The sequence below is a fragment of the Rhipicephalus microplus genome, chromosome 2 (assembly GCF_043290135.1).
Source record: "Rhipicephalus microplus isolate Deutch F79 chromosome 2, USDA_Rmic, whole genome shotgun sequence".
Classification (NCBI taxonomy): Eukaryota; Metazoa; Arthropoda; class Arachnida; order Ixodida; family Ixodidae; genus Rhipicephalus; species Rhipicephalus microplus.
Genome location: NC_134701.1, coordinates 167439585 through 167456327, shown reverse-complemented (window position 1 = coordinate 167456327; position 16743 = coordinate 167439585). Strand labels below are relative to the sequence as shown.

Here is a 16743-nt window from a genome sequence, read left to right as displayed (position 1 = left end):
TTTTCTCCTCCGCTTTCCCCTTCATTTTTTAGACATTGTATTTGTTTTCTCTCTCCTCTCATATCTTATCTGGTGCCTTACTTTCTTTTCTTGACTTTCCCTTCAATCCCCGTTCCCCCGAGAATGTATCGTTTGAGGTGTCATCCTCACTTGAGAGACAGTTATCGGGCACTCCTTACCTTGCCGTATTTCCCTTCAAGCTCACTTCCCTCTCCCCCAGCTTTTTTTTTTATATACATCGGTATACGCGTTGCGCGCGTTGACCTTTGGCGTATGTGCCGTGAATCCATTTTCATTTTTGCGCAATTTTGTTGGCAACGTCTCCCGCAGGACAGGATTTGGCCTGCTTCATTTTGCCATCTATGTCCAAACTAGCACGCTTGTTCGCTGTCTTTAATTTCAGCTTAGCGTCTATAGCGGCAGTGTCTTATAAACGTGGTTGTGCCCGCCTCAGCCGGCGCGCGCGCAAGCGTTGGGTGATGACGATTATGATTGATGGACGAGGTCGAACGTCTCATCAGATGGCGCCGCGGCTGAGTGCATGGTTCCGGATTAATTTCTGCATCCTGGGTTCATTAACGAGCTCCAAGTGCTCTGCAGACGAGCTTTCTGTTTTCTTTTCGCATTTTTACAGATGCTGACTATGGTCGGGGTTATACATAGTTGTCGTACGTACGCACGGCTTCTGATTGCACATCATCCCACTCTGAGTACGGCCGTCAAGCTGCATGCATACTACTATAACAATTGTAGAAACCGTGAAATTCCGTGCTTACAGTTCACTATCCAGCGAATGCTTGCATCTCTATATAGCGTTGTGGGCAATTGGGTTAATAAAGACGTCTTCTAAACTCGCAGAAAATTACTAAATGGCAGCAGTGAGATTACTTTTTAACGCAGTTCGTTGACAGCAGAGCTGTGGTGTAGTGGTCGTGGTGGAGGCGCTGCATTTAGGCGATTATTCTGGGTGGTTCTGCGATTCTTCTGGCCGTCCTGTTATATAGCACTGCCCGAAATTCGCCCCGCCTAAGTGCCTATTTTAACGCAGTGTACGCCGTTATGTATATGCACATAATCAAGTCTTAATCTGTCACCGAACACAGTCCTAATCTCTCATTTAACCTAGTTTAATGCATTGGAGACGCTTTCTTGCTGACTGTTGCCGTTGTATACTTCTTTACGTCTTGCTGTCCTTGAGCCTTCTCTCCATTTAGAACGAAAGCTCTCGCATGACCACATAAATTTCTCTCTATATGGCATACATACACTTCACTGCATTCTGGTCATACGGAACGTTACACCGCTGTATGCAGTAAGTCGCGACGTATGACCGGTCGTTACCGCGTTTCGAACGTATATGTATACCCAGACCGGCGCGGAGAGCCTTCTTTTTTTTTCATTGTTATTTGACGCGTATATAGAGTTCGCAGACGTTCCCACAAAGAACGGCGTGTGCAGCGACGATATGTTGCCCACGCGGAGGCGCCGTGCCTTTAGCCGTGCATATTTAATTAAGGCCGCCGGCCATTCACCTCGGCAAGGGCGACTGCGCAGGATGCGCGCACATGTTCCATTCTATAGACCGATTGCTGCCAAACAGGCGGGTCTCTTATCACTGCAAACGAGATGCACACACTTTTCATCGCTAATCTTTCTGCGCTTCTTTCGCTCAGCGGACGTCGTGCAGCCGTGTGTATTATAGCGACGAACAATTAGCGGGTCATTCTGAATTTAAACGATGCAGCGCACTACAATACGACGACCGCAGAACAGCGCGGCGCCATGTTTGTGTGCTGCAGTCTTAGTGTAGTCCTGCGCTGTTACATCGTTCAGATTCAGCATGTTCCAACCAGCGCAATTCAGGACGCTAATGGATTCAACATTCTTCGGTTCTATTACCGGTTGGCCTATATAGTCTGCCGTGTGTGTACACTTCGTGCATCTCTGCGCGGCATTGGTGCCGTGGTTCGCATTGCGATTTCCAGTCGACCCGCTGACTACGATATATACTTATTTTCTGTGTAATATAAAGCCGCGTCATTAGCAGCTAGTCGTCGTGGCATTTTCTTTTTTTTTTTTGCGTCCACTACGAAGCTTGTTTCCTTTGGGACTCGACCACTTGAAAGGGGGTGAAGGGTTGCATTGCGTTAATACTTGGCTTCCCCGCAAGGGATAAAACTGTGCACACCGATGGACTATAGGACGCAGGCAGAGAGGCGATCGTCTGTCTGGCCAGTGTCCCTGCCCTTACTGAAATTCCGTATATTGACTGCATAAAGAAAAAAAAAGTCCATGTATACGGCTATAAGACATATATGAACACATGACAGTACATATGGCTATATAGCTGACCAATATGTTATTATGGGATCCTTACATGTCATGCCTGGCTTTTCCTGGACAATCTTTATATAACCATATACGGACTCTTTGATAGGTTGGGTGCCATGTATTGCTATATATATCTGGGAAGTTTTAAACATATGAGGATAGGAATCTATAGAACTCATATGAGGAACAGTGTTGCCATCTAACCACAGCCATGCTTCACTTCATTTTGGTGCTTTTTCTACAATGCGCGCGAAATATTTTGCAGCGAGCTGATACGTGCACGAGAGTGACGTGTATACCACGTTGTCTGTCGCGAATACGCGTCACAAGGCAAGATCACGAGACTCGCAAGAGGCCTTCGATATCGGAAACGGTGATCGATCGTTTCTATAATCGTCATGTCGGTCTGCACGCTGGCGATGCGTCGGCGCCGCGAATGCTTCCACGTAGCCAGGGCGGAAGTACTCTCTCCGTCAGAGCGATTAAAAGGCCGCGGCCCCAGCAACGTCATTGGAACCACGACGACATCGCTTAGTTCGTGTCCCCCTCTCCCATACATCATGGCTACTATATATATATATATATATATATATATATATATATATATATATATATATATATATATATATATATATATATATATATATATATATATATATATATATATATATATTCCTTCAATTTGCTCTCGGAGGAGCATTAGAGAGATGCCGTTAGCGCATGAGGGTTATCTGTGGGGTAGGCTCTGCTGTATAGCTCAGTCCATCGCACACACGCACATGACATCTACCCTCGTGTCGTGGCAGGCGGTTAATGAAATTGGTTTTGGAGATTCCGGGGGAAAGAGAACGAAGGAAGGAAGGAAGCGAGCAGAGGAGCCCTGCAGGAAACAACCGCTCGTCGATCCGCCGTGCATGGTATATGCGTTGACGTCGTCGGTTTCCGGTCCTCTACGTATATACGTGCAATGACAGAAATGGGGTAAAAAAGGAAAAAAAAAAGTTAAGCGTGACGGGCAAAAATGTTTCGGTAATTTTTCTGTCGGTGGTGTTAGATATTTCATATAACGCGTGTTCGATCTTTTTCATTTTCTTCGTGACTTCTTTTTCTCTCTATCTCTCTTTTTTTCTTTGTGAGTTCGATGTTATAGTTTGCTCTGTTGATCGAAGTATGTGTTCGCGGGAACGCCGAAAGTGCACATTCAAACATGACAGCGTGTGTAACCCGCTCAGCTTGTCCCACTTATTATACCGGCGGCGCTGACCGACGTCCACGCATGACGGGCTACCGCGTTCCGAGAGAAGGCGTGGCCATAAATTGGGCCAATCGGCGCGCAGCGTTATAGAGCGGCGAATGGGTTACGTGCAGAGACGGCCGCTGTGTAAGAGCTGGCGTCGCCTGGAGGCTTGACGTGGCACTGCACGAGGTGCACATTTATGGGGGACACAGCGGTCGTGTCCACGTGCGCATATATAGTGGTGCGCGGCACTGCTGATGTAAGGGTCTTTTGGATGCTTGACAGACATCCTCTCCCGCTCGACTTTGCCACAGGCCTACTCGACTAAGTCGAGTAGGCCTGCGGTGGCTTCGTAGAACGCTTTGTAGAATACGGTGACTTTGTAGAACGCTTGCAGCGCCAGGTGATATACTTTGAGAGGGTGGGAATGGGACGCTTTAACTACCACTTTGTCCATGTTCGTGCGTATATATTATATACAAATCTGATGTTCAATAATTTTCGAGGAAAGAGACCTTCTCTAGCGCCCCCACCCCCCACCCACTTTTCCGCACTCCCCTGGCTACGCCACTTCATATCAAGGGGCTAACTAAAGAGTCCACTTTTCTTAAGCAATAATTAAGCATTAAGCGTTCTGTTAAGCAATAAGACATCACGCCCCCCCCCCCCCCCCCCCGCACAAACATTATACTGCCACATGTTGTTTTTCCAGCGCGAGGCCCCTGTGCTGTGCGATGTCAGAATTGCGGAGCTCTCCACTACGCCGTTTCCTATAATCATATAGTGATTTTGGGACATAAAACCCCACATATTATTATCCTTGGCGAGCCATTCACCGCAGTCCTCGAGCCCAGGGCAAGTGCAGTGAAGAACTTACCAGGATGCGAGACAGAGATTGTGTTGTCTTGCCTCTACTGTCCCTGTCTAAAATTTGCGCTATTTATGTTTTTTTTTTCATGGAACATGCAAGCAGCCAAATTGAACGGGCAAGGAAATGTATTAGAAAGGGACGCAGGGATATTCCAAATATAGCACTGTGGAAACGCCGCAAGGTTTTTCGAAAGATGGTGTCATGCATTGCAATTTTACCATACGCAAAAAAAAGTGCAACGCACGTGGCTGATTTTCGTGTGTGACAAAGCTATTTAAAGGAACACTAAAGGCAACTATTAAGTCGACGTTGATGGTTTAAATAATGGTCCAGAAACCTCGTGGTGTTAATTTCGTGCAATGGAAGGGCTTATTTTGAAATAAAATCACGTTCTAGTGGCCCGCATCGGATTAGCACACTTCAAATTACCCGCCCTAAGAAGCGGACCGACTCGCGTCACTCTCGCCGTGCACAACATTGCCCGGCTTTACTGCGTGGTCGTTGACACTATTGTAGACAGAACGAAAGTAGCGAGCCACAGCAGCAACAACTTCCATTGATCATTTTCCTGCCATTGGCTCCGAGATGGCAGACTTGTTTTGGTTCAACTGCGCCTCGCTAGATGGCACGATGTGTCCAGTTTAACTACGCGGAAATTGAATTTTTCGAGCTACTTGCGCTATTCCCTATAGTAACGTCCGGCGGTTCTTTTTTCCATGAACAAGCAGCATTTTATTGCGTCTCTCGATGCACGGAAATTTATTTAGTGCAGCTATATCGATAACTACTGTTTAATTGTAGGTGGTTCGTCTGACGTCATCAGTATCATTTTGAGAATGTCCTACTGCGGCGCATGTTTGTGCATTTACCTTAATTTCTCGGTATGTAGGGCACTGCTGTTGATAATATTGCTGTTTTAGATGTTGTGGTACATTAAGCTTTCACTCTGACGTAAATTGTTATTTGACTTTAGTGTCCCTTTAACATTAACGGAAAGGAAATCTGTCCATTTGCGTACTTCAGTTCTTTCTGAGCTTATTTATGGTTGTCTACGACTTCGTTTTAATTTTACCGACTCGAACAGTAATTTAAAAGTTGGCCAATCCAGATAATAATTCATAATTAGTAATGAAAAAAACATACAAAACGTACAGCTTGTGAGCATACACGACTATCACTAATATACAACAGCTACAACTTTCGCGCGCTTTTTTTTTCGTCTTTTTTAATCAGTTTCGGCACGAGTTTGAAAGCGTGGTTAAAGGCGTATACGTCTGCGTAGCAGCTTGCTGCACACATATTGGCCCGGATGTATGCTTCAGCGTTACTCTTTTGTGCGCGTGTGCGGATGTATACACACACGTAATTCCTCTGCACGCTTTGCAGCGCGCCGCCACCGTTTATCCGCGAACCCATATCGTGTCTGTCGAAGCGCCACGTTTTTTTCTGGAACCGAATAAAAAAATAATAAAACGAGAACTAAAGCCGGCTACAGCGTGAAAGAAGTCGCTGGCAGTGCTGGGCTGCTTCCTGGACGCGAGTGTTGGGACACCGGATCGTTCTGTCGTTTTCGCGTGCCCGACTTGTCATGCGGGCTGGTCGGTCTTTTTTTTTTATTTTATTTTTTTCACGCGCCTGCGCGCTCGCAGGCGATGAATCTTAACGAGCGAACGGGGGGACCCCCGATGCCACTTACGCTGATGAGCAGAGCTCGCGGCGCGGTGCAACGCTGCCTGCGCTCTCCTTCACGTCTCTATACTTCCGGGCGCACCCCGGAGACACCTCCGCAACTGCGCGGGCACACCGATGTCGTAAATATTCTGCAACGCATGCATAACGCTTGCTCTCTGACGCCTTCCTCGTTAACGGTCTGCGGGGCCACTCTGTCTACACACTGCGTTTTCCGAGTAGGCCTCCATATATCCTGCCTAAGTAAGTGCGATAAACTGTGCGGTGCTGCTCCTCATTTTTCAGCTCTCCGGTTGTGCTCTGTCGCTGGCGGAATTAGGGCCAGAATCATTTTTGCATGGTTCTCACATTCGATCCAAGGCCCGTTACTGCGTGCGCGCTGATGATTACTGACCTCATCTATCTATCTATCTATCTATCTATCTATCTATCTATCTATCTATCTATCTATCTATCTATATATCTATCTATCTATCTATCTATCTATCATCTATCTATCTATCATCTATCTATCTATCATCTATCTATCTATCCATCTATCTATCTCACACCTGCACGTTTTTCATTATTGGTGTCCACATGCGTTCTTGACAGTGTCTTTATTACCACAGGCGTGCCCATGGAGGGGGGGAGAGGGCAGGGGGGGGCAAAGTTTAAAGTTTGCCCCAAGTAAATTCACTTAATAGGGATGGCGGCCGCTGCGACGAACTGCCCACCGCCCTAATGGGGAACCGTCCGTACGCCTATGGTTATCGTATTGAAGTTGGTCAACCTCAACTTGTTTGACATTAAAGCCGCCGTGATGGACGCCCAGAGCTGCGCGTCCATGACGTTATACGTGTAAAATTTAACTCTCTGAAATATCGTGGATAGCCACGAAGGACGCCGTGTAGCCCAGCACTGTAGTACGCATTGGCCGATGTTCTTCGGTTCGCATCAACGCTTCCGCACCAACGGCGCTCTTTACGCACGCAAGCAAGACTCGATGCAGCTCGGGCAACCGCCGCACTGTTTCGTTTGTGGGAAGACTACTGGCGGATAAACACGGCGCCTATCGTGTTGCAGCGATCGCACGTGTTTGCTCTGTATACCGCGCGCAGGAGAGGCGGTGATACATCGGGCGTTGTTGTGACGCCGGGGCTCCGTAGCTCCTCCGTGAAATTCGAATCACCAAGTCGTACGTGTGCAGTTACCAGGAGCACATTCCCCAGACGTCTGACGTAACACGCTTTTGTCTGCTTTAGCCACACTGAGTATGTCTAAAACAGCACGGTGGCCTTGTTTGAAAGCTTGAAAGCATCTCAGATCGCTTCCTCTGCCCCCCCCCTCCCCCTTGGACGTCGGCAGGGGGGTGTAAAAGAGGCACTTGCCCTCATCCAAGCTACACTGGTGCTGTCCCCCTCCTTCAGACGCGATGCAACACTGGTTTGCACCCTCCCCTCCTCCTCCCCAAAAAGAAAATCTTGCCAACGACCGAGCCTCCCCCCTCTTTATTGTTCGGTTTGATTGACGTTCTTCGCGATAAACTTGACCGAGCGAACACTCTCCGTTCAAGGCGCTCGCGCCAGACGGCGCTTCCTGGTATCGATATCGATGATCACGTGTCTCACTCGAGTCGCGCGAGCAGCAGCCGCCTTACGTTTGAGGCGCGAGAAGAAAGGCATTGCCTCACGGTCGCGCAAACGTTAGTTCCGCGTGTTTACACGGCCGATGCTCGCCGAGTTCTCTCGTCCGCTCATTTTCGGCCGGCGAGTGCTCCGCGCCGAATTTGGTCATGGACGGGACGCCGGAATCAGCAGCGCAGTTGTTAAACGAGAACTCGGATTCGAAGCGTCGCTCCAGTAAGCAAGCGGGTGCCTCGCCAGCAGCCGAAGTTGCTCGAAAAGTCTGTGTTTTCGTGGTGCAGGTGGGTGGGTCCATGGTTCGCAGAACCCTAATGTATGTTCGGCAGTGTGTTTCTCGCTGGTATACTTTGTATGTCTGCGTGTCCCTTGTTTAGTCGATAGCGAGTGGCACATTTCGTGTTGTCAGTCAAGTATTGCAGGCCGGATGACGCGAACGAAGCCCCGGTCCTTCTAAATTGGGACTCTGGGGGAGATGAGTGCGAATTTATTCTCATAAAAAGTGGTGCTTAAAGTAGGTGGACACAATTCTCAACGTATTATTTGCTTCTGTTGATAATTTGATAGACGCGGTGTTCTTCGGAGACATAACCATTACGGTTCAAGAAAAAAAAAAGAGAAAGCAAAATTAAAGACGAAAGTGCCGTTGTGTTTTAGGTAATGGTGTACCGGCATGTGAATACGGCGAGCATGCCCGAGAAGTAAACACTGACGTGTGCTTAAAGCGCCCATTGTATGCAAAGGTGTATTGTGTTAAAAACTTAACATTTCGTAATGAACGGCGCGTATGTAAGGATAGATATATTATATTTATAAGTTACATAACTAAAAGTTGGGATACCTACGAATATAGCGCGACAACGCTGGATGACCACGCACATTAATGTGCTACGTATGCCTGGCGTACAGGTGTGGTATACAGTTAGCCAAGTTCACCGACGAAAAAGTTGTTCAGTTCAGTGTATACAACACTACTTGGAAGTTGTGCAACATCCTGCTGTATATATACATCGACGCTGCATCGTGCTGCTCGCGCTCTTGCATGCACTCTTAGCAATGCCTATGTAATCGTCCCGAATATGCTTCTCTATAGGCCTATACGTATAGACTATATACACGATAGTCTGTGGACTGCATTGAGCCCAACCGACTCACTATATATGCAACGGAACAACTGTATACGGGGTGGTTGCTTAACGATACGTTTTTTCTTTTCCGGTGGGAAAGAAAAAAAGGGGGCTTCACTTCTCGTTAGGAATTTTTCTTTTACTTTTTTCTTTCCCTGCGCTGTTGTTCTGCGTGCCAGCGCTATGATCACCCAACGCTGTGCTTACGTAACGGGATTATGAAGATACATGGTATAGCTCAAAGGAACTTAAAAGGGACAAATAACAGGAAAGAGCATCCGGACGTCATGAAAATGATTCTCGTTCGCGCCTGTCCGGAAGAGATAATTCCGCAACACTGGCTTGAAGTATACCGTCGCAAATGTCATGCACAAGACTGCGCAAGCACCATCTGCGCGTTGTTAATCGCGCTCCTTAAACATTCATACAGTGTTTCGCATGTTTCACTTTCTTCTCTCTCTCTCTCTCTGTCTGCCTCAGTCGGAAGAAGCCTATATCCCTCGTTCACGTAGTAAATAGCGACTACTAGAAATTGACTTTGGTTAAATGCTCTTTCGTCGCCTTTCGTCGTAACGCCGTTCTCGGTCACCGTGCTGCATACGAACGAAGTGCGCCGCTCTGGTGATTCCGATTTGCAAGTCCGGTTTCGCGGGTAACGTACAAGTGGGCTTTTCAGGGACGGCACGTTATCTGCGCCACGCGGGGTAGCGGTGTCTTCGGCGGCGTTGAAGGTTAACTGCGGCTGCTTCGTTCGGCGCCGTGTGAAGCTTGCAGCATGGACGGCGCATTCCGCATATAAAAAAAAAAAAGGAGGCCGGTTCACACGCACACACACTCGCAGCTCACAGAGTGCGCGTCCACTGTGACCCTCCACTCACGTTCCAGTCGCCGCGCCCCCTGGTACAAGTGTTGGGAGAAACCTACGCAGTGGCGCTTGCACCACGAAAGCCGCGCTCTTTTTTTTTTCTTTCTATGTTTTGTACAACGTAGATACCGCGCGCACATTTCTTGCGGCGCATGGTGGTCCCTTTCATCACACTCGCTCGTGACTTTGCACCATTGTCCTGTGGCACTGCGCGTAGAGGAGGTACAAGTATGGATTATTCTGGCCATCGATCAAGAGTGGTGTGCGAGCGTTGTTGTCGACCGCACAATGCGCGCGTCCCGTAAAAAAATGTACGGGAACAAATGCACGCGTCTCCGTGCCTTGTGTATTCTAGCTGTTGTAGGAAGATTTTTGTTTAGCGTAGGCGTGGCTGCAGCAGACTCGGAAGTAGCTCTTCCTGCGCAAACACCAGCGCAATTAGTGCCAATAGCAGAATCACCCATTATGATGCGCAATATCGAATTTCTAATTTCATATCGGCAGACTTTTTTCTCTATTTTTTTTTCTATAGAGGTATCACACCTTTTGACGTAAATAAGTGCACGTTTCATATGCTGCAAACAGAAGACACACGTTGTCTGCGGTACAGAAGTAGCGCCCCAAAAAACCAAATGGCCTTCGCTGCAATGTTCGATTTGCTTGGAAAAAAAAACTTTTCCATTCCTTACATTAGCAATATTCTTGTTAGGCGAATTCTTCCTATTAGCGGAGAGCATATATATACGCCATCCACCGTAATTAAACAATGCCTCATCCGCAATAAAATACGTGCGTGCTATTATATCGATGTTTCACTCCATGCACTGAGTGCATCGCGCTTAATGCTAGATGCGCGAATTAAATGCTTAGCGTTAGGACAGTTCACCTTTGGGATTGAAGTTAAAACGCCTTAGAATCAATTATGAACGTACACAAACTCGCACAACTAAAAGTCCTCTTAATTCACCTTGGGGAACTTCGCCGCACATATTTTATTCGCAAATGCGTCGTTTCGCCGGCGCATCTTCACTTCAATGACTGGAGCAATTTTGATGACAACTGTTTGTTCTTGCGTGCGGACGTGGTTTATATACTTCAGCGCTAAACCCGCCACGGTGGTCTAGGGGCTAAGGTACTCGGCTGCTGACCGCCCAGGTCGCGGGATCGAATCCCGGCTGTGGCGGCTGCATTTTCGGTGGAGGCGGGAATGTTGTAGGCCCGTGTGCTCAGATTTGGGTCTGCGTTAACGAACCCCAGGTGGTCGAAATTCCCGCAGCCCTTCACTACGGCGTCTCTCATAATCATATGTTGGTTTTGGGACCCCAGATATTATTAGAATTCAGCGCTCGGTTCGGCCCACCCGGGCGAGACGTGAAGCTTCGACAGCGCCGACAAGTGCCCATCAAACAGCCTCGATGGTGTGCCTGCAAAAGTCGGCTCAGGCTTTGTGCAACGCTTCGGAGTCATGCCGAGAAGACAGCTTGCCGCGCCGTTCTAGGAGGAATGGCACAATGTTTCGCCGTACTGCGTTTTAATTTGGACGAAATTAAGACCACGTCTGTTTTAGTGTTTCGTTGTACGTTCACTCGGCTTTGATCAGAACTGCCCGTCGAAATCGCGAGTGTCGGTAAATATCGCTTGCTCGAAATATTGCGTTTCAGAAAGGAAAATTAAATTTTGAACACCAGGTTGCGCCGAACCCTGCGAAGAATTCAGGAGTGTAACCTTGCTGTTATATTATTCTAGTAGAGTCTATGAAGCAATCATATAAGGCCTTTTTATATGTAAATAATTGTTGAGCCACTTCTTTTTTTTTCATTTTTACTGCATATTTGCTTTGCCGATGACATATGGATTTTTTTAATTGCCGATATATTCACGGCATCCGTGTCGTGTGCATCTAAAGTGTTTTGAAACTTCGGCTCGTCTCTTTTGACCAATGACTAAGATGGCAGGCTCTTTTTTTTTTTTTTGACTGCGTTCTTAATCGCTGTCAGATTGTCAAAAATGACTTGACAGCATAAGTGAGCTGTTATGATCGAACGACCGCGATCTGTCACTATATTATTGTCGCATATGTACGTCAGGTGGTTTGGAACCTGCCTCTATACTTTTTTTTCTCTGTCTCATTAAATTTTTAAAGCTTTTTTTTAAGTTACGGAAACAGTATGTGCTCGTGAGGGTGGGGAATAAGAGGTCAGGCCAAGCAGAGTACGTTCGATCAGAGCGCTGGTTGCTTCCTTCCTCGACGCTGCGATATAATAGCCGTAATTATTCGGCCGGGTCGATCGTTAACAACAACGCTTGGCTTGTCCAACAGGAGATGTGGCCCGGCTTTTCAGCTCGTCTTTATCGTCAGCCGATTACAGCCCAAAAGCAACAACCACGCGAAAGAGGGGCGAAGTCGTGAACGCAGAAGCGTTATCACGGCTGAAGATCGCCCGAGCGCCGTTCGCGCAATGACCGAGAGATGAACGTTGACCGGGTTGCATTAGCGCCGGTCCATAATGACGGGGTAATTGCTCTTCGGCGAAGCGGGTTAGACCCTCTTTCCGCCCGCGCACCGATTCTGTCCATCTATCTTTCAGCGGGCGGCGCAAGGCTGGCCTGGTCGCCCGGCCGCTTTCTCGGGCAGCAACCGGTAGCACCTAGTTTGCCGACTGGTTATTGTTCGGTTGTTTTTTTTTTTTTTTTTTTTTTTTGCTCGTCTGAGTCACTTCGTGGAACTCGTTCACGGAAGCGGAACTTCGCGCAAATAGTCGCGATATCGGCATTCAACAGTGTTCAACGCTTTAGATTAAATGATGCTGCTGGACAACTCGTCAAATGGTGGGAAAAAAAGCGTCACCGCCGCCCCCCGGTGCTCTTCTTACACGACAGATGGCGCCACTGGTTCTGGCGCTCGGCGGGGGGTCACGTGACGGTTGCCATAGCAAGCGCGCAGATGGTCAATGGTGCCGGAGTTGGGGATGCGCTGACGGGCCGCCGTTAATCCTTGCCCCTCGTGCGTAGTGAAATTAGCGGGACTTTCCTCGATGTTATCTTCGTGCGAGCGAGTTGGTCTGCCTGGGTGCCTACTCTGACATCGATTGACGCTTCCAGCAGCGCTACTCATCTCAGTGCGGGAGCACGAGCACCTAAATAACCGTCTGTCTGGGGCCGCCGCGGGAGAGGTGTGTGTGCGTGCGGTGTGTTTCGCATGTGCACGACTTCTAGTCTCGCGTCGCTCCGATGCCCGAGAGTCAAGTCTGAGCCATGGGTTTTCGTCTCGTCGACGCCGCCAGGGCCAGGTGGAAACGGCTGGTCCTGAGCGGCACTCTGGCGCACTGCATATTCTTCACGACGGCATTCATAGTAAGTCGGTTATTTGCGCAACCGCCGCATGGAAATTGTGCGTGCGCGCTGGCGGCAGCTGGGCTAACCCGTTTTTTCCTCGACGCCGTCCCCCCCCTCCTGTTGCGTTTGGTAGTGGCCATTGTCGCGAGTTTTTCCTCGGCGAAAGAGCGCCTGCATGACTCACAATTGGCGGGGCGCATTTTCCCGGGCGCACCAGCGATGGAAACGTCTACATGTTTTCCTTGATTCTATGGTGCTTTTGTAAATCTGTGTGAAAACTCCTAGCGCTGTCGGCCGGCTGCTTAAGCGAGTTGCGCCAAACTACGACGGGCTTAAAAATAGCGGGTCTTATCGTAATTATCTGCGATTCGCGCTCCTCCTTTAAAGGGCTGTTTTCGAAACAACACGCCCTACGTGATTACTTCGCAATAGTAGCGCGCCTGTTTCCATCGCCTATTACGAGCCGCAACATTTCACCTCAGAAAGCAGCATCTCACGTTCCTTTTTACGCCGGTCACTTGTTAATTTTATAAGCGTGTAGAACGAATGCTCTAAACCCGATCAATATTTTTTTTTTCTGGTTGTTGCGATATGAACATCGATATAGTATGCAAGCTTTCGTTCTGGACGTAAATTAGCTGCTTCGTGTGGTGCTTTCGTGGCAGTTCGTATAAAAGTTTGTTTGGCCAGTGCCGTTGTAAAAACCAGACAATTCGCACTTCTCCTGCAATTGGACGTGCAAGAGTCGCGGCCTATCTCTGTAGCCGAGTCGTTTTGGAGGCACCATAAACATATATTTCATGGCGCCTGTAAGCCAGACGTAGATTGCTGCCAACGGACGACTCCTATCTGCGCCTCCGCCGATGTGGCCGCGTCTCGCTTCTTGAGCAGAGAGGCCAGAATTTGAATTCGCAGACGTTCGCGATTTGCCCCCATGTTACACTCTGCATAATTTACGGTTCGTGCACGCGCGCTGCATTCGCATCGATGAAAGCTCCGGTACTTCCGATGCCTTGCGCACACTTGATTAAAATGTTCATCAATCGTGCAACTTTAGATATGTGTCCATACACAGAAAAACGCCAATTTTAATATGTTTGCTTATTATATATACATCCATACATTTCGTCATATCTACACACACATTTCAGGTGAACTGAAATGGAAGCCTCGGCTAACTGGCTCTTAATGTTCAATTTTAAAACAATGGTAAGAACCTTACACAGAAAAAAGAAACACGAGTGAAATTACACACTGTGCGAGATATAAGGTCTCTTATGGGTCTACTGTAAGTGTTTTAAAATATATCGTAACCACTGCTCATAAAACAATTGCGTGTGTTCAGGTAACGTGCATGAGCACAGAATTTTTATGAATGGTTACTTCACGAAACGTTGCCAGTCATTGAGTATCTGCAGCTTATCAATCTTGCGTTTCAATGTGCAGAAAAATGCTGGTTACTTCAACTAGAGTGATTTACTTCAACTATTTCACATGTTTGTGTCTTTATGCATAATGATACGCCCCTTCACTGAACCACACTGAATTTCAAGCTAGATGCATCTGCGCAGTACGGCTCATCATCTTTATCATTAATTTTAGTTCCGCATGTAATCCTGCCATCTCATTGTGGTGTATCGATACTTTAAATCATGTGAAAAAACTTTTTGCCGCCGAGCTGGCGATGCTAAACTTCTGGTTCATCTTGTTGTCATTCGACAGTTGTTCTTTCCTATCATTCTTGCTCAACTCTGCTATATGATCTCTCTTTAAACATGTTATTCCATTTTCACGGTTTTACATTTTCTCGGTACGATTAGCAATAGGAGGCACTGCGCACATGGGAGGGAAGGGTACGTGCATGAAAGCACTGCGCATGTTCACCGCGCAGTGCTCGTAGCTTGGCTGCGTTTCTAAATATACCTGCCGCCAAGTCTCCCGAATTATCAGGGAGAGTCGCGGATTTCGATTATTTCTTACGTTTGTATACGGTTGTCGGGAAAATTTCCCGGAGATAGAAATTTGTGTGCTTGATCTGGCCGCAAATAACGCAGCTGCCCAGTTGATCCGGTTCAGGCGTTTTGCGAACCAAATGACTCGCATTTTATTGTAAACGAATCTCGGGAGGCGTTCATCTAAACGTGCAGTATAGAATCCCGACGATGCGAATCTGGCAGATTTGAGTTCGCGAAATTTCTCGCACAAAATCTGCTCTGTCCATCGAGCCGAAATTCGGATGTCGCGAATACTTTTTCCACGTCGCGGTGGGTCGTATGAAAGTACCAAAGCCGCGGGTCGCTCTTGACACGATCATATATGACGACTAGCGGCGAACTACCGAACTAGCGGCGCACGTGCGTCCAACGCTCTGCCTGTCAAAGTGGCGTTGCTTTCTACAAACGCTGCGGACAAAAAGCGCGGCAGATGCGATCATTGGCAGCAGAAAACGATTCGGTTTTGACGGCACGTGCGCAGCCAGCGCCGACGCGTTGAAAACGGGAACTGTTGTTTTCGCAACCGCCGACGCGATCATCAATGGCGGCTGCTAGCCGAAGGCGCACGACTAATTGATTGGTATGTGGGGTTTAACGTTCCAAAACCACCATATGAGTATGAGAGACGCCGTAGTGGAGGGCTCCGGAAATTTCGACCACCTGGGGTTCTTTAACGTGCACCCAAATCTGAGCACACTGGCCTACAGCATTTTCGCCTCCATCGGAAATGCAGCCGGGATTCGAACCCGCGACCTGCGGGTCAGCAGCCGAGTACCTTAGCCACTAGACCACCGCGGTGTGGCGGCACGTGGCTAATGGAGCGGTATATTAAAGGCAATAAAGACGTAAAAAAGGGCTGGAAGCGGTTTGAAGTTTTCCGAAGAATCTATAATATATCGTAAACGTTGTTCTTGTGATCTGCGGACCTCAAGCGAAACTTCGACGCGCGCTTTCCCGGCTGCGCCGTCCCGTCTGTTGACGTGTGTCCCAGAAAGACATACGCGAGTTCTTTTGACAGGAAAATATTTTACTGGTTGTTTTGATGACGTGAAATTTCGGAAGATACGAGTATATCGCCCCACCCCCCTCCTTATTCGCCGAGTTATTGGGGCTGTGAGGAAGGCCAATGCTGCTTTTGCACCCCCCTGCCAACGCCCACAATTGTCACTTGTCTGGGATTAAGCTTTTTTTGTGTGTGTTTTATAATATGAGGCACATTGGAAATAAATATTTAAAGTAAGGTGTACAAAGAGCTTCAACCAATAATGTAGATACTAGTTTGCATATATGCATGTGTAAGTAGAGACGCAGCTGTGAAAACACTAATGTAATTGGCATTACATAATAATATCAATATCAGCTTTTATCAGCCCAGTTTCATACGTCGTTTGACGCAATTATTTTGCATATTTCTCGGCCTATTGTAAGCCAGTGCATTTATGCTTCACGTGGACAATGTTAGTCATGGCAAACATAAAATGAAGCAGTGGCCATGAAGGGAAATACGAAGAGTGCTCAGAACTGAAATTTATTTCGTGATGCAGTTTTTTTATTAACCGAAATAGTGTGCACATGGAGAGACCTCAATTGCTTGGCCATCACTCGCAGCCGTCAGGGTGCTTGCCCTTTTTACGAAACATTGTCATTTGTTCTGATGAAGCTAGGTCACGT

At 47.8% G+C, this 16743-nt stretch overlaps 1 protein-coding gene across 3 annotated transcripts in view; it reads left to right on the top strand.

The window, feature by feature from the left end:
* LOC119170582 (CD9 antigen) overlaps positions 1-16743 on the top strand; it is a 103988-nt gene that overhangs the window by 67197 nt on the left and 20048 nt on the right. The window contains exon 1 of one of the 3 annotated variants that reach the window (XM_037421789.2): positions 7787-8034. The exons of 1 other annotated variant lie outside the window; for it this stretch is intronic. In XM_037421789.2, coding sequence (XP_037277686.1) covers positions 7903-8034 — 132 coding nt within the window. In that variant the 5' untranslated portion in view covers positions 7787-7902. Of the gene's footprint in view, positions 1-7786; positions 8035-12680; positions 13097-16743 lie in introns of those variants that run through there. One more of the 3 variants, XM_037421790.2, reaches the window with a different exon arrangement.